Source organism: Triturus cristatus, chromosome 7 (genome assembly GCF_964204655.1).
Source record: "Triturus cristatus chromosome 7, aTriCri1.1, whole genome shotgun sequence".
NCBI lineage: Eukaryota > Metazoa > Chordata > Amphibia > Caudata > Salamandridae > Triturus > Triturus cristatus.
The window spans coordinates 1,281,595,960-1,281,618,500 of record NC_140590.1 but is presented as its reverse complement, the minus strand read 5'-3'; the positions used below and the strand labels follow the sequence as shown (position 1 = coordinate 1,281,618,500).

At 43.1% G+C, this 22,541-nt stretch overlaps 1 protein-coding gene across 4 annotated transcripts in view; it reads left to right on the top strand.

Moving 5' to 3' along the window:
* The window catches only part of LOC146811879 (sulfotransferase 1B1-like), a 368,180-nt gene that overhangs the window by 122,191 nt on the left and 223,448 nt on the right, over positions 1-22,541 (top strand). For all 4 annotated transcript variants that reach the window (XR_014966788.1, XR_014966789.1, XM_085618837.1 and 1 more), the window contains exon 3: positions 21,344-21,472. Coding sequence is in view for 2 of the 4 variants with exons in the window: in XM_085618837.1 (XP_085474963.1) it covers positions 21,344-21,472 (129 nt within the window). In the remaining 2 variants the exon portion in view is untranslated. The remainder of the gene's footprint in view (positions 1-21,343; positions 21,473-22,541) is intronic.

Sequence of the window (22,541 nt, the reverse complement as noted above, 5' to 3'; positions counted from 1 at the left end):
CCTCAGCAGCAGCTATGTTCCAAAGACTCATGAACCATGTCTTCAGAGGAGTAACAGGAATTTTACTTTTCCAGGATGATATCCTAATTATGGGGAAGACCAAGGAAGAACACGATAAAAGGGTTGAGCAAGTTCTTGAAATTTTGGACAAAAAGGGCCTTACCGCAGAACATGCCAAGTGCAAATTTGCAAGTAATTCCGTCAATTACCTTGGCCATAAAACAACCGGTGAAGGTATTAGTCCAAAAATGGAATTGTTACAAGCAATAAAGGACTCTCCTGTGCCATCCAACAAGGATGAATTGAGATCGTTCTTAGGGCTGGTGGAGTTTTACTCCAAATTTATCAGGAATTTTGCTTTGAAAACTTATGATCTTCGACAACAGCTCAAAACAAAGAACAAGTTCGAATGGAATAAGGTCTGTGAAATTGCATTTCAAAACCTAAAAAACGATATGTGCACGGCATTACCATTGCAAGGATATGATCCAACCTTACAGAACTACTTAACGACTGATGCCAGCAACAAGGGTATAGGCGCAGTCCTAACCCAGAAAGACTCCAAGGGCACAGAGTACACAGTGGCTTTCGCCTCACGATTACTAACGCCAGCTGAAGAAAAGTACTCAGTGATCGAACGCGAAGCACTTGCATGCGTATGGGCACTAGAGCATTTCAGGCAGTACATTTGGGGAAGCATGGTCCACCTGTGCACAGACCACAAACCACTAACCAAAGTTCTGACCACGAAAGGATTATACACGGCATCTTCAAGGTTGGCGAGAATGTCTGTACGTTTATTTGATTTCGTGTACAAAGTACATTACATACCAGGGGTGAAAAACGTCGTTGCTGACTATCTTAGCAGAATGCCTATGAAGAATAAGGAGCAGAATGACAAGGAAAATGAAGAAATGTGCATTGCAAACATTCTAGAAGAGGACAGCAGGATTGGAAGAGATGAGTGGTTCGCTGAACAGAAGAAAGATGATACCATCGTCCAAGTCATGGAAAAAATTAATAAAGGGTGGCCAGCAAAGAATAGGCTACCAGAGGAACTCAAACATTTTGGGGAAGTCAAGAATGAATTGTCCCAGGAGGATGGATTTTTGCTAAGAAGTGGAAGATTCATACCACCTGAGTCGTTACGCACCAATATTCTGAAAATATGCCATGAAGGGCATCTTGGTATTGCTAAAACAAAAAACAGCGTCAAGAATATGTACTGGTGGCCTGGTGTGAGCAAAGACGTTGAAAGAGCTATCAGAGGATGCAAATTGTGCATGGACGCAGACAAATCACAAGTCACATTCAGACCACCTTTACAACCTATTACCTCACCCTACATACCGTGGGAGAGAATAGGAATCGATGTGATGGGGCCAATTACCGATACACAGGAACAATGGTATGTGATAGTTATAAAAGATCACTTCAGTAAATGGCCGGAAGTTAAGATAACTAACAAGCCAGATGCACACAACCTTGTGAAATTTATGGATGAGACATTTTCCAGGGAAGGGCTTCCCAAGCATATAATTAGCGACAATGGTGCGCAATTCATGTCACATCGCATGTGATCATCGCTGCACTAGCGCAGGTCGCGCTGCCAGCGGGCTTTGATATTTTTAAATACCTTAGTTTATCTTGGCTGATTTTCGTTTTTTCCCCTGATTTTATCCATCGCTCTGCTGGGCTTCTGTCCCCTTACTCGCATTTAATTTGGTGAAAACTCACCGCCATTTGGCGGGTCCGGGTCCTGGGGCTGGATAGCTGTGGGTGCCATCTTTGATTGGGGTGAGTGTGTCCTTGCGCGGGCGCCATCTTGGAGCGTCCCGACGCTCGTGCTGGTTGGGGAGACGCCTATTTAAGGCGGACTCACACTGTTAAGTGTTCTGATCATCGCTGCACTAGCGCAGGTCGCGCTGCCAGCGGGCTTTGATATTTTTAAATACCTTAGTTTATCTTGGCTGATTTTCGTTTTTTTCCCCTGATTTTATCCATCGCTCTGCTGGGCTTCTGTCCCCTTACTCGCATTTAATTTGGTGAAAACTCACCGCCATTTGGCGGGTCCGGGTCCTGGGGCTGGATAGCTGTGGGTGCCATCTTTGATTGGGGTGAGTGTGTCCTTGCGCGGGCGCCATCTTGGAGCGTCCCGACGCTCGTGCTGGTTGGGGAGACGCCTATTTAAGGCGGACTCACACTGTTAAGTGTTCTGATCATCGCTGCACTAGCGCAGGTCGCGCTGCCAGCGGGCTTTGATATTTTTAAATACCTTAGTTTATCTTGGCTGATTTTCGTTTTTTCCCCTGATTTTATCCATCGCTCTGCTGGGCTTCTGTCCCCTTACTCGCATTTAATTTGGTGAAAACTCACCGCCATTTGGCGGGTCCGGGTCCTGGGGCTGGATAGCTGTGGGTGCCATCTTTGATTGGGGTGAGTATGTCCTTGCGCGGGCGCCATCTTGGAGCGTCCCGACGCTCGTGCTGGTTGGGGAGACGCCTATTTAAGGCGGACTCACACTGTTAAGTGTTCTGATCATCGCTGCACTAGCGCAGGTCGCGCTGCCAGCGGGCTTTGATATTTTTAAATACCTTAGTTTATCTTGGCTGATTTTCGTTTTTTCCCCTGATTTTATCCATCGCTCTGCTGGGCTTCTGTCCCCTTACTCGCATTTAATTTGGTGAAAACTCACCGCCATTTGGCGGGTCCGGGTCCTGGGGCTGGATAGCTGTGGGTGCCATCTTTGATTGGGGTGAGTGTGTCCTTGCGCGGGCGCCATCTTGGAGCGTCCCGACGCTCGTGCTGGTTGGGGAGACGCCTATTTAAAGTCGTCCTCCCCCGCGCAGCGGGAACGCGCAGTGGGACGCCGTCGCTTAGCCGGAGTCGTGCCAGAGTCCTGCCCGTCTGCGTTCGTCCGCGTCGAGGTAGCGGGTGCGGGCTATGGACTCTGGCTTCCTGCCATTGCACCATCATGTGTAACATAGCGACACTCAGGTACGGTCGTGCTGATCTCTTTTCCATAAGAGACAGCCTTTTGGCATGTAATTCTGTCCCTGTACCTCCTCTCTCGGGACCTTATGACTGTTGTTGCGGCAGTTTTTCCCTGGCTACTCCCAATGGGGTACGACTTGCTGTAGGGACTGCTCGTGGCATTCATACGGATTGCACCGAGCAGGAACTTAATATATGGAGCTTGAATGTTAGATCTTTGGTCAAGCACCATCAGTCACTACGGGACATGATAGATACGGACCTTCCTGATATCATTTTTCTTACCGAAACTTGGTTACAGGACGCTGACACTGCCATTATAAATCTGGCTTTCCCCTCTACCTACACGGTGTTTACCTTGAACCGTTCGACTAGGGGAGGTGGTATAGCCATGGCGATTAAATCCTGCTTCCCAGCTGAGTGGAAGGCTTTTGATCTTCCAATGTGTGAAAGCGCCTCGTTTAAGGTAAGGGTTAGTCATCAATTTACCTTCAGTGGTGTGCTTATCTATCGTCCACCGGGGAACGACACTGCTTTTAAGGCTGCCCTTGCGGATGTGGTTGGCTCGCTGGCTCCTAGGTGTGCTAACTTTAGCATAGTAGGTGACTTAAATATACATCTTGATCAGACGTCATCTCTATCCATCAGCTCCTTGTTAGCGGACCTGGGAGCGATGCAATTTAACCAACTAGTCACCTCCCCCACCCATATAGGAGGTCATATACTTGACCCCTTTTTTACCACCCTAGTTCGGGCTAGATCATCTGACCCGATGGTGGTGGGTTGGACTGACCATCTGTTGGTCAAGGTGTCATGCCCCCTAGAAAATCCGCAATTTAAACCTGTGGATAAACAGATCTTAAAGCGCAATTGGCGTAAACTCAAGTTGGAGGAGTTTGTCAGGATATTGGAGGCACAACCCCTGGGCAAACTGCAGAATGTGGAACAGGGATATGAACAGTATTGCAACTGGGTCCTTACTGCCCTCGATTCTCTTATACCTCTGCGCTGGGCTAAATGTCACGTAAAAAATCGCAGCCCTTGGTATAATGAGACTCTTGCCGAACTTAAGAGAACTTGCAGGCAAGCTGAGAGGGCCTGGCGAAAATCCTTTGATCCCACGTTAAAATCACTGTACTTTGCCCAGCTTAAGACCTATCACAGAGCTATCTGTCAAACCCGGGCCGCTTACTATGCAGCTGAGTTTTCCAACAGCCCTAACCCTTCTAAGTTAATTTTCAAGGTACTCAAAGACCTGATGGGGAAACGGGCTACCTCGCAAGAAATCTGCACGGACTCTCACTGTGAAAGTTTGGCATCCTTTTTCGTGGGGAAGGTGCAGACAATCTATCGAGGATTTATACCATCTGTCTTCGGGGATGCTCTTAGTGATATGAAGGTCCCGGTGTCCGAAACTCTGTCCATCCTGCCGGCTATGTCTAACAAGGTATTTGACACTCTGAGCCTTAAAATTAAATCTGGCTCCCCCTTAGACCCATTGAAGCCGGAGTTCCTTATTCGTCTCCCGCCTCTCTGTCGTGAACCCATTTTGGACGTGATTAATCTTTCCCTCAGTGAGGGCGTGGTCCCGCCATCCTGGAAGCAAGCTGTGGTCACCCCTATTCTGAAGAAATCCAACTCTGACCCCTTGCTCCCGGAGAATTACCGGCCCATCTCCCTCCTGCCTTGGACCGCCAAGGTCACTGAGGCACACGTGAATTCCATCTTGTCTGCCCACCTCTCTCGTAATAACATTCTTGACGAGAGTCAAAATGGTTTTCGCGCCCAACACAGCACTGAAACTGCTTTGCTCTTCATGACCGAGCATTTGCGGTCAGTGCTGGATGCGGGGCAGACTGCGGCACTCCTATTGTTAGACCTGAGTGCCGCGTTTGACACGGTGTCTCATGACATTCTGATGCGGCGCTTGGAGGAAGTGGGTATTGGGGGGAAGGCTCTTCAGTGGTTCCGCTCCTTCCTCTCGGACCGTTTTTTCAAAGTAGCCATTCCACCTGGCCAGTCCTCTTTCCATTCTTTGGAACTGGGAGTCCCTCAGGGTTCTGCTTTAAGCCCCACATTGTTCAACTTGTATGTGAAACCGTTGGCCGCTGTCGTCAGGCAATGTGGCCTTACCATGACATCGTATGCCGATGACACGCAGCTGGCGGTGACACTCAGTGGGGACCCTGAGGTGACTGCGCCCAGGTTCCGTGCAGGACTTATAGCTGTGGCTAGCTGGATGCGTAGCAACTGCCTACAGCTTAATGCTAAGAAAACCGAGGTCCTGGTTGTGGGGAAGCAGGCGGAACTTTGGGGAGACCAGTGGTGGCCTTCTGAACTCGGGGTGTCCCCCATTCCAGCGGCCGAAGTTAAAAATCTGGGGGTGTGGCTGGATTCCAATCTTTCTTATACCAGCCATACAAAGAAGACAGCAGCTACCTGTTTTGGTATTCTGCGAGGGCTGAGGTCAGTCCTCAAATTCTTTGACCCCCCCACTCGGCAACTGGTGGTTCAGGCCTCTATTCTTTCCCGGCTGGACTACGGGAGTGCCTTGCTTCTTGGAGTCAACCAGGCTGAGGCTACTAGGCTTCAGAGGGTGCAGAACGCTGCTGCACGGGCCATTGTTGGCCTTCCGAGACGAGGCTCTGTCTCTGCTGTTCTGACCTCCCTTCACTGGCTTCCGGTCAGACAGAGAATCAAATTTAAGGCTCTCTGTCTGACATTTAAGATCCTGAAGCTTTCCTCTCCCCCTGCTTTGGCGGGCCTTATTTCTCCTTACGTCCCCACGCGGTCTCTCAGGTCTGAATCTTACCATCTGGCGACTAAGCCTAGGTTCAGGCTGAGTAGGATGGGAGGACGCTCTTTTCGTGTTCTGGCGGCTGATCTATGGAATTCCCTTCCTTTACATATTCGCGCCCTAAACAGCCTGACTCTTTTTAGACGCGCCATTAAAACACATCTGTTTGCCCCTGCTATCTGATTTCTCTTTTCTTGGCCTTGACCTGTTGTGTTGTGTACCTGATCAGGCGCCAGGACGCCCCTTCGCTGGGGCAGCTGTGCGCCTAATAAAAGTGAATAACATAACATAACATAACATATTTTTCAAAACTATATACAAAGACACAATATTAAGCATAAGACGACATCAGTGTATCACCCCGCTGCCAATGGTGCAGTCGAAAGGTTTAATAGAGTGTTGAAGGGCACTATCAAATTGGCTGCAACCAATAACCTCAACTGGAAACAAGAAGTGTTAAAAACTGTGTGGGCTTACCGCATTACACCTAGTGACACTACAGGGCATAGCCCATTTGAGCTTATGCGTGGTAGAACTCCGCTATCTAGAGACAATGTGGGTTGGATAAATGCAGCCAAAAGAGTGGAGTGGTCAACCAGTGCAGTCAGAGAAAGACTTATACAAGCTCAGCACAAAACAAAAGAATACTATGATAAGAAACACGGATGTAAAAGCGTGGAACTCAAAGTAGGAGATCTAGTCAAAGTAAGAAGAAGTGGTCATGTGGGGAAAACACAGAACAGATATATGCCCCCGTTGTCTGTAAGGAACGTTTTTGGTAACTCAGCTCGTCTGAGTGATGGAAGAGTGTGGCATTTCTCCGCGCTGTCTGCACACAAGTATCCCGCAAACAGTGAAGAAGAATATTTGAAGGATCCTAGTCCAGTGATCTCCACGGACGATCCCGGTACAGCTACCAAAAACAACAAGACATCCATAGACTTTTCGGACTGCGAATCTGACTATGATTTTCCCACAACACCAAAAGCAACGGAAAGAAGCAACACAAGATCCACCTTGGAACCTTCAATAGGAGTAAACGAATATCGTACTGTTAAGGAAAACCGGCGCAAGTTGCCACCTACGCCGCTTGAAGGGAATTCACCACATAACCGCAGAACCCGAGCAGGGAGGTTGTTGGGACCACCTGTCAAACTCAAAGACTATGTTTGTGAGTGAACCTCACCATGGTAGATACTTTTTCCTCTTACCAGTTTTCAGACTTAAACGTTTTGTTGCAAAGGGGGAAGATGTGTTACGTTCCACTTATGTCCTACCCTGGACACCGTTCATGCTTTGCACTCACGTGTCCCTGCGCGGACACCATACCAGTGAGGTCATCAGCTGCCGGCTGTCCCCTGACAGTTGACAGCTGATCGCCGACCTGGCAAGTCGTCTTCCGCTCCGTTACCTGTTGGAGCATGTGTTGGCATTCCTAATAAAGGAACTTACTTCACCACTTCGTTCCTGCGTAGTGTTAACACTACTATATTTATTTAGAGCTATCCCTTTAAAAATCAATCGCAGGTGTGTAATGAAAATAGAAAGCTTGTGCTGTGGCTTCCTCTGAGAGTTTAAATGGACAAGAAGAGCTTTTAAATTCTTGACACTGCCCAAGAATCGGGGGAGCTGGGTGTATCAAATATAAACATGTACTATTGGGCATGTATGTTACAAAATATGGGAATTTTGATTACAGGAAATACACACATGCTTAGTTCAGCAGAATCCTCTTCAATCTATAAGGGGGCAGGGAGCCAAAGGTTTATTGCTGAAACATTTTGAACCTTCCTTATACAAAAAAAAAAATATATATATATATATATATATATATATATATATATATATATATATATATATATATAAGGTCCTGCTAGGGGCATTTAGAGTATGGTGACAATGTAAAAAAAAAAAAAAAACACCCAGATATAATTACTAAACGCCATTATGGGGGACTCCCAGCTTACCACTGATATTCCACGACCCGATAGTAAGGAATTGGTCACAAAAAGGAATCCTATGGCTGGGAGGTCTCTCTTCTGGAGAAAATATAAGCTCATTTGGGGATCTTCTGGAGAAATATGGGATTTCCACTCAACAGTTCTTTAAGTATCTTCGGATTTGGGATTTTATGAATAGGCTGGCGAAGACCTCTTGTCTAATGATTCAGATACATGTTATTGAGGCAATTGGTAAGAGAGCTAAGATCGGTGACATTTCTGACTTATTGATTCAAAATCGATCGTATGATTTAGAATCTCAGAATGTTAAATGGGAGGGTAGATTGGGGACAGAGGGCTGAATATTGCAAGATTTCTTAGTCGTTGGTGACAAGGTTTTATTGATAGCTGGTCTAAAGAGTCAACATTTAAAAACTTTATTCAATCTGTATTTTACACCAGAATTTTTTTTAAATGGGGCAGGATAGAGAATGATCGCTGTCCTTGTTGTGTGGACCCGGGGGCTGAAATTGTTCACATGTTTTTTCTCTGTCCAAAACTAGATCCTGTTTTGTATGACATGGGTAAATTTTTAGTACACATCATTGGAGGCCAAATAACAATCTTTCCAACATTGGTGGCATTAGGAGTAGTAAAGGAATCGGTGGAAAATGAGTCAGCATAAAAAGATGGCTATGTAAATCCAGTATTTGTAAAGCACACAGCTATCCGTAGGCATCCCGGCGCTGGGGGCCGTCGGGAAGATAAAGCGAGCTATTGCCCAGAGTCACATGGTGCTGGGCTGACCTGCCGCCGGTGCCGGGGATCGAACCGTGATCCCCAGCATCCTGTGTCAGTCGCCCTGGCTGCTGCGCCACACCTCTTTTTTTTTTTATCGCTATGGCAGTGGCACAGATGTGCATTGCTACAAGCTGGCTCAACCCAGAACACCCCCCCCCCCCCCACTTTTGACAAGTGGAGATATAGATTTCTGGCTATTTAACCTTGGAAACAAAGTTGTATGAATGTAAGGGGCAAAAGTCTCAGAAATGGGGGTTGCGGATATGGGGGTCGGTCTCTCGTTGGTTAAATCATGATGAACTGCAGCCATTGATATCATAGTTTTACAAGCGAGGTATTTAATCTTGTCATGTACTGTGCTAACGGAAACGTATGTTAACTATATCAAAAGTCTATGTTTTTAATCTGCCCTCTCTTGGATAAAGAAATCTGAGTTTCTTAAACCTGTAATATGCCCCCGAATTATCAGGTATTGCACAAGCACTTTATCTCAGATCTTTATTGTGTTTGCACTAATCTGTGTCCTGTATGATTAATTGGCACAATTCTCTCTTTATAGATGAATAATGTCTAATTCAATAACTGTCTAATTGGTGTGTTTGTTTTGTCTTACACAAGTTAATGATGAGTTTTGTCAAGATGCTGGACCCCTTATGTATGCTCCTTTTACATGAAAAGAAAATGCAAATAATAATTTAAAAAAATAATTTATTCAGCATAATGCAAAAAAGGCAGATAAACAACTAGTTACATAACCTGCCTTCTAGGTTCCAGACTTGACTTCATCTAATAAAATAATAATGCGGTCCTGGGGAACTCTATTTTTCTTCTTTTCCTTTTTACCTCATTTGCCGCAATCGGGGACAATTGGAAACAGTCAGGCTCCGGTTTTAGGCATTAAATCAATTGCTGACTATGTACATTAATATTTATAGATACGGTCAAAACTCTGGGCCTCGGGAAACATGCCGTCTTTGGGATAGAATACCCTTTCTAGACTCTTCCCTCCTCTACCCCTCCTTGCATCATTTCATACCTCTTTTACTATTCAGATCTCCCAATCAAGCCTTTCTAAATAAACCCTTTCCTCTGACTCTCCGCCCACCTCCACCTCCCCTTTACTCACCCCATATCGTCTCCTACTGCTATGAGCTCTAAAACAAACAAGCATTTGCAATGCAATAGGTCTCGCATTTGATAGTGTTTGAGCTACTGGCATTCTAAATGACAATGCCTTTTATTTTTGTGTCTTGAAAACCTGCAGCAGAAACACCAACCTTGTACTTCTAGTCCTTGCTTACAAGAAGGAAGGCTTGCAGTAAAAGAGGCGCAGTTACTGCCAGCCTTGCTTCTCGTAAGCAACAACTATAAGTACAAAGTGCTTGTTTATGCTGCAGGTTTTCAAAACACATAAATAAAAGGCATTGCCATTTACAGTGCCAAAAGCTCAAATCTCGCAAACGCAAGACCTATTGCATTGCAAATGCTTGTTTTAAATGCAGCCCGTTTTGCTTAATGGAAAACGGGATGCATTTAAAAAAGAAAAATGAAGTGTTTCTGTTGCATTTTCAAGAGTAGGCAGTGGTTCGTGTGACCACTGCCTGACTCTAAAAAATATTTTCGGTGCCAAACACAAAGGGGAAGGGTGGACCCCTTCAATTTTGTGACTGTCTTACCATCTACATGAAGAAGGTGGTAACTGCGATTGTTTTATACATACCATTGTGACTCATTAATTGAAGGGACGCCCTTTCCACGCTCCTTCCTAATAGCGACTCACAACCCCTGTTATGCAAGTCGGTAATAGGTTACCGACTCGCAAAATAGGGGTTTTACATACCACAACCCTTTTTAGCGGTTGCAAACGGGCCGATTTTTCGTATGCGACCGCTAAAAAGGGTCGTACATCTGGCCCTTATGTTTTTTATAAATTAAGCACTGCCTGCATTACTTGAGAAACTGCAAGGAAAATACATTGAGCATTTATCTCAAGTTACTTTTGAATGCTTATGCAAATATCACATACAAATGTCATGCATATATTATTTTGCGTTATATAGTTGCATAATATTTGATAAAATCTTTGCGTTACACTTTGACGAATCTCCATTACAGTATTTCTTCTCAATTTCCTCACCTCGCGTAAGGCCATTACTTTTCTGCACCCCACCCCTATCATCAGGAAACCATTGGGTGCACTCCTTCAGAGTTTGCTAGGTTTAAGTATTGATATATCCGACAGTGTTTACTGCATCCAGCAATGTGGAATTGCCTTGAGGAATTTGCCCCAAAAAACAAATAGTTAATAAAATATTTGCAGAATAGTGACAGCTTCCTGGTGAATTCTCACTGCAAACGGTCTCTGCACACAGCACAGAACTAATAGCACATAACATTTAAGTGAGAATGTATCCTTGTGTAACGGAACTGGTGCTATATAAAGCGCTCTGATACCAGATATCTTCAGGTCTAGTTTGCGCTATATAAAACTAAAAAATTAAATTTAAAAAAATTAACATTGTCCGAAGGACACCTGCAACTTCTCAGTAATTATAACTTAAGGCAATGGTGAAAACATTATGAGGAAGGAAACATTAAATTACGTGGCAAGAAAAGGTAAGTTATGGGAAAGAAAAACTATGTGGCATACTATGGAATGAAATGAACATTTTCTGGCACATACTTTGGTATTTTAACCGAGCTATTTTGACATTATAATACTAATCGACGCAAAAAATTCCAATGTTCTAGAAAATATATTCGACTCCAGAAAGAAAACTAGACATGTTAAGCAAATCCTGTCCAAAAGGTGGTGGGATGCAGCGACCCTGAAACAATATATCCGAGTCAAACGGGTTCCTAGAGGCTTGAGATCCCAAATCATACCAACTTATGAGGATCTAGAAACCGATTTATTGGCAACCTGGGAAAAAGAACTTTTTCCATCAATTCAAACAGGCTTATGGAGATATTAATAGAGAATTGTGAAAGGAAGGTGACTCCGCTACAAAAAGACATAGAGAAGTTAGAATTAGAGATAAAGGACCTCAATCTACCAGACATTACAGCTAAGAATTATCTGATTCTAAATTACATTATACAGCGCCATGTTGCTGATATCAAACAACGGAAAACCAGAAAATTAAAAAGAGACGAACGTGACTACTCCAATGGTAGGGTGTTCACGTTCGCCAAAAAGTATGATTATTTAGTCCCCAAAACAACAACACAAAACCCCGGGGAAAGCAAATCAGTCAGCTCTAGTACTACATCTCTTGACACACACTGATAAAAATGACTCAGACAGAGGGGAGGGACCCACAAATGTTCCCAACAATGAGAGCAGTTTCTTATTAGAAGTCAGGAGAATCAAAAGAGGGAACAGAGAAAATTACCGACCAACACAAGGAGAAAAACAAGGAGGGGAAAAAGAGGGGGAGCGAGAAACAGAACGCCCGGGAGTCAGGACCAGATCTTGGAATGTAAAAAAATAAATGATGTAACTGTCATGAATTTAATTGATATGAGTCTATCTGAAGATATGATGTCTGTATTGTCTAAAGGTATGAATTTTTGTCCAAATAACATAGGGGACCTTTGTGAGACCAAAGTTGATCTTTTCAAATTCATAAGACGTATGAAACTGAAAAAAACATTTTGAATTGACTAACACATTGAATAAAGATATGCAACAAAACCTTGGACTTTTGATATCCAATTAACAGTCGATACAAGATATACTTGGCACAAGACTTCTAATGTCAATTACTGATTGTGAGGATGAGGCTATCACTTCTGACATGATTAGGAGAGATTTGAACATAAGCACGGACTATAGTATAACTAGCAACCTCAAAGACAAGTCCAAATGGACTCCCACATTAACGGCAGGCAATAATATAGACTTATTTTACAGACTAGTAACTTCAGATCTAGATAAACACGAGGAGAAGAACACAACATCCCGAATCAAAAGAGATAATCTAACGCATAATGAATGCACTGCACTCAAGGAACTAAGTAAAAACAGAGACCTTACATTCAGGGAAGCTGACAATGGGGGCAACATGGTGATCATGCGCAGTATTGATTATGAACAAGAAATATTAAGACAACTGAATAATGTGGAGTGCTATGAATTACTTCAAAGCAATCCCATTCACACACTTACCGATTACATCAATAGACAACTAAGATGGTGGCACGAACAAGGTTTACTGGACGACAATGAATTGACATATCTGAAAGTTGACCGACCAAGATATCCGTGCATCTACACAGTACCGAAAGTACATAAAACTCTTCCTTTCCCCCCCAGGCAGGCCCATCATCTCAGGTATAGGGGGACCCACAGAGAAGGTATCAGAATATGTGGATATCTTTCTGAAACCACTAGTGACCAACTTACCATCGTACATCTGAGACACCAAGCATATCTTGGGTACTTTGGCCGACCTCAACTGGGATGAGAATATGACCATGGTCACCCTGGATGTGACCGCATTATATACCAGTATAAAAAGGGATATTGGCCTAATAGCGGTCAAAAAGATGCTCAACAGAAGGGCAGCAAGCTCCTGGAATCACACGGAGATGTTAATCGAAATGGTGGAATTGATTTTGGACAACAATGTATTTCTTTTCAAGGAACAATGGTATAGGCAAAGACAAGGAGTTGCTATGGGCTCCAGGTTCTCTCCTTCGTATGCCAACCTGTTCATGGGTTGGTTCGAGGAGAGTAGGATCTGGGATGCATCGGGCTCCAAATGGAATGACTCAATACTTTTCTGGGGCAGATATATAGATGATTGCATTTTGATCTGGATAGGCACTCAGACGAAACTGATGGGGTTTTTTGAATATCTCAATGACAACGGAGATAACATAAGATTCACCATGGAACAGAGTAAGACGAAAATATCCTTTTTAGATGTGGAATTTAACATACTTGACAACCACATACACAGCAGACTATATCGTAAATCCACAGCGTGTAACCCTCTACTACATGCTTCCAGCGCACATCCCTCTCATCAAATAAGATCTATCCCCTACGGGGAACTCATTAGGGCACGATGCAACTGTAGCAATGACCTAGAATTTACCAAATACAAAAAAGATGTCCTGACTAGATTCGCCAATAGAGGGTATGATAAGAGATTACTGAGTATAGGTGAAACCAGAATAGACAAAGTCAAACGGGCAAACACACTAAGAGATAAACCCAAATCGATCAGAACAGACCAAAAGATTAGAATCATCACAGGGTATAATAATTGGTCAGGAGTTCTTAGAAAAGTCTCAACAAACACTGGCATTTACTAAAGATTGATAATTCTCTAAAAGAATTTATCACAGACAAACCCAATATTACATACAGAAGAGGGGTGTCTCTGAGGAACATTTTAAGCCCTAATTATCAAAAACCTATTAAACAAGACAATTGGCTGAATAAACACACAATAGGTTTTTACACTTGCGGACAATGCAGCACATGCAAATGGGCATGTGGGAGAAAGACTGAATTTGAGGCACCAGGTGGAAAGAAATTCAAAATTCACACCAACATTAACTGTCACACCAAGTTTGTAATCTACACAATAAAATGCAGATGTAAGAAAAAATAAGTTGGCAGCACCATCCGAACACTACGTGAAAGAATCAGCGAGCACATAACAGCAGTCAAGCAGGGAGACATGAGATACCCTTTGACTGCTCACATGTCAATCTGCACAGCACAAACAACAAACAGAAGATTTGAGTTCTATGGGATAGAACATATCCCTAGACACCCAAGGGGTGGTAATAGGGAACTGGCACTAAGAAGGAGAGAAGCTCAATGGATACTTAAATTACGCAGTGTGGAACATGGATTGAACATCGACCATGAACTACACTACTTCCTGGGCTAATTATCTTACAATTGATCTTCTAACATGTAAGACACATGTACATACCCACCAGTGTTTAACCAGATCAAGATACACTGGGGACTGAGAGACCAACAAGACAACTGAAGCAACATACCAACACGACCTTTAACACACAATAACACAGGACATACATGAGGATAAACTAAGAAAGAATATATATGATGAGAATAAGGTGCTCCAAAACTAAGAAAACTTATAATTCTGTGAACAATGTATAGTTTTTCCGACAAATGATTGAATAGATGTCACATCCAGTTTATGTCTATCTTTTTATCATATATCTCAACTCGCTGTTTGAAATTAGTTTATACTCAAAACTGTTTTAATTTTTGCTTTGACTTCTTATCCTGTTTACTAATCTTTTTGTACTGACCCAAAAAGATGGAGAGATTGGTTTTACTATTCCCACTTTCTATTAGCATAATATGTACTAAAAAAGGCACGATTACGCACAGATTATTTTACACAAACTTGTTCATCCTTCATATTATATTTTTTGCCCAAAGATGCTGTAGATCCATGATTCAGGACACTAAATCAGATTTTATTTCTCTTAAAACATAATTTGCGCCATCGCCATATTGCGATACATTACTCTCATCACACTCTAAGATGGCCGCCATAGACAACGTTAAGCGTTAGTCCTTCCACACTGTTTGTGGCTCTATCCCCTCACACATGGATAGTATTCCTTTAACTTCCGGTATTTAAACAGACTCCGGAACTCTCAATTTGGAAGCATACTCTGCATCCAGACCGGTCGGTGGCGTCGGGGAAGTTATTATAGCACACGACGAGGTAAGACCGTAGATACTTCTCTCGCTAACTGTAAAACATTTTGAAGAGAGTTGTCATCTCTTAGCTACTAATCACGGATAGTGTAAATCAAATGCTACTTAGGATCCAATATGCATGATAAAATAAATAATTGTCGGTTATTAACCTCAATCAGGGTGACTCACAGTGATACACTCTTACCACTTAGCTATGCAGTAATTTGAAGCTCCCCGACTCCTGTTTTGTTACATAAAATACAGGGCTTACAAAGGACAGAGGTGCGGTATTGCATGAAACGCTATATAAAGTAATTAATATTCGTTTGGGAGATTAACCGGATAGTGGTGTTATGATTTAGGTATATTGGCGCCACGTGGAATCTTCACACAAAGTATTATGATTCGAGCAATCGTTTAACGGTGCTAAAAGGAGGGGAGAACCACCTAACTCCCCAGGGCAAACCTAAGTTTTTTTAGAACAGATAACATTCCTTAGCACACGTCTCATCAGTTATTAAAGTGACTTTAGTACATGGTGTAAACCGTGAGTACAAACATAAATAATGGACACTTAGTGGTTCTTCTCTCTTCTATCAAGTTTCGTTTAATAAGTGCAAGTCTTCAAGAATAGTCCTCTACAGCCAACACGTGTTTTGTCGTAAATGGGTGGTAGTCCCACGACTTTTTCAAGGCTGTATAGTAGTGAAAATACAAAACCAATATCTGTTTTAGGGAATCTAACCCTAATCATCATTCAATATGTTTTGCTACAAGAGACAATAACATAGTGCCTCATGCAAACGGTGGGATAAAGTCAACCACTTCCAAAGTGAAGCAATATTAACAGAAAGTACCACTGTGTGAATACAGTGAGTCTATGACTCAAAACCAGATGGAGAGACCTAGTCTAATTGTGTGACAGTTCGGAAAGGAGTTCCGGTGTATGTTGTTATCTAAATTATCGTTATGTATATAAGAATTATAAGAGCAAAGATTAGGTAAGGAATTGGGAATAATTAGTATTGTGGTGGGCGTGTAAGAAAAAGAAATATAAATAATAATAAGAGTGATACGGGTGTATATGTCTAAGTCATGGTTATATTTGTTGAAAAATCATAAATACTTAGTTAATGCGAGGAAAGTATTCTGTGAGAGAAGGGTAAAATGAACGCAAATTATGAGTAATCTTGCGTAAAGTTAAATTGACATCAAAAGTAATAATGGCATCGGTAGTTATATTAGAGCTGGACCTACTATTGATGTGGTGATAATTCCAAACCACATAGGGTTTCTGGGGGGGGGGGTGGCGTCAATGTAAAAGGATATAATAGTCTTGGTGTTAAAATCTTCTCAGATCTGAAAGAAAATGTGGTGTATATGTTGGCTATGTTGATAACATATGAGTCTCAGTGATTATATATACCACAAGTATCACAATAGCGATCAAACGCTCGCTTGGGGCAGAATCCAAATAGGAATCTGCTCAAATTATTCATTCAATGCAGTCCTGAGTAACCAACTTAGCGTTCTAATCACTGTGATTTTGTATATATCGCGGGTGTTTGACTGAGAAAGAAAAAGTTTCTCTGACATCTTAATTGATGCCTGAAAATATGAACATGGTGTAGCGTGCATTAACATGATAATAGTATAACTTAATCATAAATGAAAATCAAGGTGCGAGTCGGTTGACTATTTGGCAAAGAGCTATGTGTACGATCGCAATAACAACTATCTATAAGTATCTTCCGTTATTTGAAACTAAAGTAGTTATCGAACAAATGTGAAAAACAAAAGCGCAAGTCTGAAAAGTGGGACAAAGTAATACACTGTGCGATTATTCTATTCTATCCATCCAAAGAGTTTTTGAAACGTGTTTTCAATCTCAAGTTTATCATCTGTTCACACTGAAGGGTACCTGGAAGTGCTTCTATCGTTTAAAACACAAACTTCCATAAGAGTACTGTAATTATGAACTTTCTACCTGTCTCGCTAAGGCGCTATTTAAAATGAAAGGATGCAGACTTTCAGAACATTATTGATGAAGTAATTGATGGTTTGTAAATAGTGCTTCTGAAATAATTACAACTCTCAGAATAGTGCATGTGAAATTAGCATTCCTTTTCAGTAAAAAATGGAACAAAACAATCGTGTTTAGGTACATGAAACCTTGTGAGATTTGCTTGATAAAAAACCTTTGCTTCAGTCGCCCATCTGGGCATTCAATACTATCTGTGGTGGGAGCAAGCTCAAAGCAGGACTTCAGGATTACCTGCCTTAGGTATGCAGATGTTCACTAACAGGTAACAAAAGGCCCATTAGAATGACGAAGGCGAAGGAGCAATGTCCTGTAAAACCCTGAAGTTGCTTTCTCAGACCGGGGAGAAGCCTTGCTGCAAGCACACTTTTAGGTCTCGCCTGGACAGCGTATGTGTTATCTCTTTGAGACCTTTTGTTTTCTGTTAGTGGGCTTGGAGACCACCCGTTGCTTACCATTGGTTGTCTTCATTGTCGCTCTCATTTGCTTTTTATTGGTCAGCTGCCATAACTTTGAGTCCTTCCACTGCTAATTTTTTTAGGCGGTACTTTTTTCTTTAGTTTTAAGCACTCTTTCTGAGTGCGCCTTTTTCACCTGACTTCCTTGTGTATTTGTCCCGCCCCTCTGTGTTCCACCCCTGTCCGTTTGCTTGCCCCATCCTCCCTCTCTCTGTTTGTTGTCCGTGTTGGCTTGCCCTTATGTGCTGTCTTTCCTTCAGTTGTCTGTGTTGCCCACCCTCCTTCCGTTCGTCCTCACCCTGCCGCCACCCGCCATTCATCTTGCCTCCCTCCATGTTGCGCCCTGCCCCACCCTCCCTCCCACTAGCAATAAAAAAAAAACTAGGATGCGGCCAGCACATCATTGTAATTCTAATGGTTATTGTAAATGGTATTTCTATAGCACTTATTACCCCTGATGAGAAGTTAAAGTACTTTGCAGCGAGTAGTACGCTGCTCCAGAACCCTAGTTTAGAGGTGAATTGGTAGTTGAATAGTACATTTTTTTGTTCTCTTGTGCATTAGTTGTAATAAGTGTGTTGTTAAGAAGTTTTTGTTCTTGAGATCTCATACAGTATCGTTTTGAAGGGTATAGATTGATTGAAGTGAAGTTGTAAAGTGAAGATGTAAGGTGTTATTGGGCATGGTGGACATGTTATGCCAGTTAGTTGGATGAATTAGATGAAGAATGGAAGCATTGGGAAAGGATATTTGTGAGTCCATAACAGTCGGAAAGGTTTGGGATGAGTCAGAGAGTGGAGGTGCAGACAAGGTTGCAAGGGAAAAATATATTTTTCCCCATAAGTAAAATTGCTATATACATATATAGTGACATACCCACACATATAAGTATATAGCAATAAGTATACATATTATTTTTGCTTCTTATAAAGCTCTCGCTACCCTATGGGGTTTCCCGGTGCTAGACCCAGGTAGAGGGAGTGCAGTCCCTAGTTTAAAACAACCAAGTCTTCAATCCCTTACAAAACTCTGAGAGAAGAACAGTTTTGCCGACATTCCGGGAGGTCGTTCCAAATCTTCGGACCAAGGTAAGAAAATGACCAGCCCCCCATACCTTCTAGACAAATTCTCTGCATTTTACGCATGGACTGGTTAGCTGACAAAAGCATGCGTGTGGGTTGATAAGGCGCCACCAGATCTTGAATGCAGCGTGGCGCAGTGCCGGATCTAGCCATGTGCATATAGCTCAAGGCTTTGAACTGTATATGTTTGTCTGCGGTCAGCCAGTGAAGCTCGCGAAGAAGATGCAAATGCTGACACATACTTAGGAAGGGGAAAGAGCAGCCTAGCCACGGAATTTTTAACCACTTATAAGATGACTGCCTTCTTGGCCCCCAAGTATAAGATGTTTCTGTAATCCGTTCTGGATAGGATTAATGCTTTAATCACGGTTTTTTGGGCAGAGAGTGGGATTATGCCTATGTTCTTTTTCACCCACCTCAGAATTGTGAAGCAGGTAGAGGCTACCTAGGCTACCTGAGGCTTCATAGTAAGCTTCTCATCCAACCTGAAGCCAAGCTTCTTTACCTTGGGTGACAGTTCTGTAAGGCTACCCAGAGCCTCCAGCCAATGCTGAGGACCAAATAATTGTGGACTTTTCCCCAGGACCATAACCGCAGGGAAACATCCATTACCACGCAACCATTACAACGCGGTATGGTTACATCGTGGTTTTTACAACGAAAGTCGTTGCACCGACTTGCACTGGAGGGCGCTCTAGACTAAGGAATAGTGTGAATTACTATTCCAACACCTTCCCTACTGTACGTAGACTGGAGTTGGAATAGTAATTCACACTATTCCTAAATCCAGCGCCCTCCAACGCAAGTCGATGTAACGACTTGCGTTGTCAAAACCGCGATGTAACATACCGCGTTGTGATGGTACGCGTTGTACCATCATACATCCGAATTATGACATTTTGTGCACAAGACCTAACCCTGCTATTTATATACTCATATGTATATACATGTAATAATATTTCCATTATCAGGCATTTGCATGTACGCTGAGCATTATTATACATAGACTGTGAATTCTTCCTTTTTTTCTTTTATATTAATGTAGCTCCATATAAAAGAAGCGCGTTCCCCTGTACATCAAGAGCAGTGCGTCCAGGGATCTGAACCATGGCTTCGGTATCCAAATCCAGAGATTAGCAAAGTAGTAGAGGACTCTGGGGAGTATAATAATTTTTGCCAGTGTAATTCTGGCTATAATAGGGAGATGAAGCACTTGCTAGAAGGCAACATTACCCCTCTCTAACTACGCATGGCACACCTCAGATTGCCCTCCCTCTCATCTGTGTCTGAATGGTATTCCTTAACTACCAGGTACTTAAAGACTCTGGAGTCCTATTGAATCCCCAAGTCTAGCACATGTCCTGCTGCTCCGAGGAAACCGGGAACGTGCATGTCTTCCTCTAGTTAGTGCTCCGTCCCTGAAACCCATCCAAGGTCCTCTAAGAGGGCCATGCTCCATGGAAATCCCATTTGGGTCTCCCTCAAGTAAAGGAGCAAGTTGTCTGCATAGAGCGAGACCACATGCTGTCCGTCGCGCAATGGGATTCCCCTAGCATTGTATAAGGGTGCAGTGGTGTGAGTGAAAAACAAGCTTGGTGCTCTCATCAGTGGTACACACACGTGACAATTGTGATCAAAAGTGTGCATCTAAGAGCAATAATAGCACGGCACGTTCCTGTCTAATCAACAATATAGATAAGGGTTTGCACACAACTTTAGTCGACGTTTCGATCCCTAAGGATTTCTTGATTTTTGTTTGGAATGAATGATCATTTGGTTTATAGCATTGTTGCATTCATATGTCTAGGGGCCATTGTTTTGTATTACCACACTATGTAGGGTATGTAAAAAGTTCACAAGAGGATTGTGTATGCCCATCTGCAACAAAATATCTCATATATTTGATTTATTTACCCAACTAAAAAATCCTCAAAAGAAAGATATATGGTTCTTCTTTTTGCAGCAGAGTACTTTTCAATGATTAGATGTAAATTCAAGCATTGCTCTTGGATTCCCATTCCTTCTCGGATTCCAAACTGCACCATGTTATTCTCTGTGCAACTCCAGAAGACCGCATTCCTCATGTAAATCAGGGGCAGTCGAGCTGGAGCTGCTAGGCCAAGTTACCTCCAAACAAGAAACTAGCAAACCTAGGTAGTTTCAGCCTATTGGGACTGCTCAGTAAGATGGAGCTTGATTCCCATTGCACAGTGAGTACAGGGCCCTTGTCTGGGCACACACATCACACTTACTGCATTGTATTGAGAGAAAAACAAATGCTTGATTTAATCTCATCCGCTGGTAAATAGTCAGGACCACATTCCAGTTCCATCGTTTTTTTGCCCACTGTATCACCTTTGTGTTTCCGTCACGCAGATATAATGTAGGCAGAAGACAATCATGCTCCATGCCATGCGAATAATTAGCTCCCAGGGGTCAAGAAACAATAACAAATAGCAAACAAATGGTAGAAATATGTGACTAGCAAAGGGTGGATGTGAAATAACTTGTCCCTCTATCCTAGGCACGACCTGGATGAGCGAAATCGTGGACATGATTCTGCATGCGGGGGATGATGAGCAATGCCAGAGAGACTTCATCTACAACAAAGTGCCCATGCTGGAGTTCTGTGCGCCCAATGTGATAGTACCTGGTGAGTGGCACAGAAAAATCAAGGTAACATGGGAGCACTAGGTGAAAGATGAAGGGGTGGATGTAATGGTACTGGAGCACCGGCTGTCGGAAATGGTGTATGAGAACTGGCAGGCTGCCACAGAGCTGAAAGAAATGATGTAGGAGTCCTGGCTTTGAGGGACGGTGCAGAATGAGATGTAGTGAATGATGGAGTAGTGTAAGTGAGAACAAGCGTGTAGTGTAGGCCTCAATGAAATACGAGTGCATGCTGTGGGGAGCTGAGTCCAGTTGTTTTCAAAAGCCGGCTACAGGAGAGCATTAGCACAGGGTGCAAGAGCACTCTGACGGACCTGTGGGGGGGTTGTGAATGGGTACATGGTGTGACAGGACTTTAGGGACTAGAGTAGAGCACTAGCTGTAGGTGGAAGAGTTGGACACTTGTGCCTGAACATAGGGCAGCTGTGTAGGAGAGTAGGGTCTGCTATCCTATGGTCACCCCAAATTTTTGCTTTTTGCTTCACTGGTTTTTGACATATTGAGGCTGTGGGCCTGCCAATCGGACCCCCAGCCTGCTGTTCTCTCTACTAAATTAAAACTATGCACCCTAGGTGCATAACCAATTGGAAGTGGATCACCCTGTCAGCCCCTGTACCAGTGTACACTAGGTACCCAGGGCATTGGTGTACCCAAGGCCTGCCAAGGGCTGAAGCATGTATTATGCCACCCCAGGCTTGGCCTAACAATTTGACACAACTGGCTGATCACTCAGCTGGGGTAAGTTGGTGTAATCACCTCTTACTTAGGTGTAGTATACCTATACCTAACCTTAAATGGGACACCTGGTAACCTATAAGTCACTCCTATGGCAGGCCTTAACAATCCTGAAGGCAGAGTGCGTGGTTCCATGTGAGATGGTGCTCTGGCATGAGCTGAGCCTGTCTGCAGTGGTCGGAACAACTTCCTTCTACTGTTTCCAGATATCGTCATACCATATACTCTTAAGTGCATTATGAACCTCGCGGTTAAATGCTATCTTTGGTTTGGCTTTATCAAAACATGTCGAGTAAGGTGTCATACGAATTGGAATA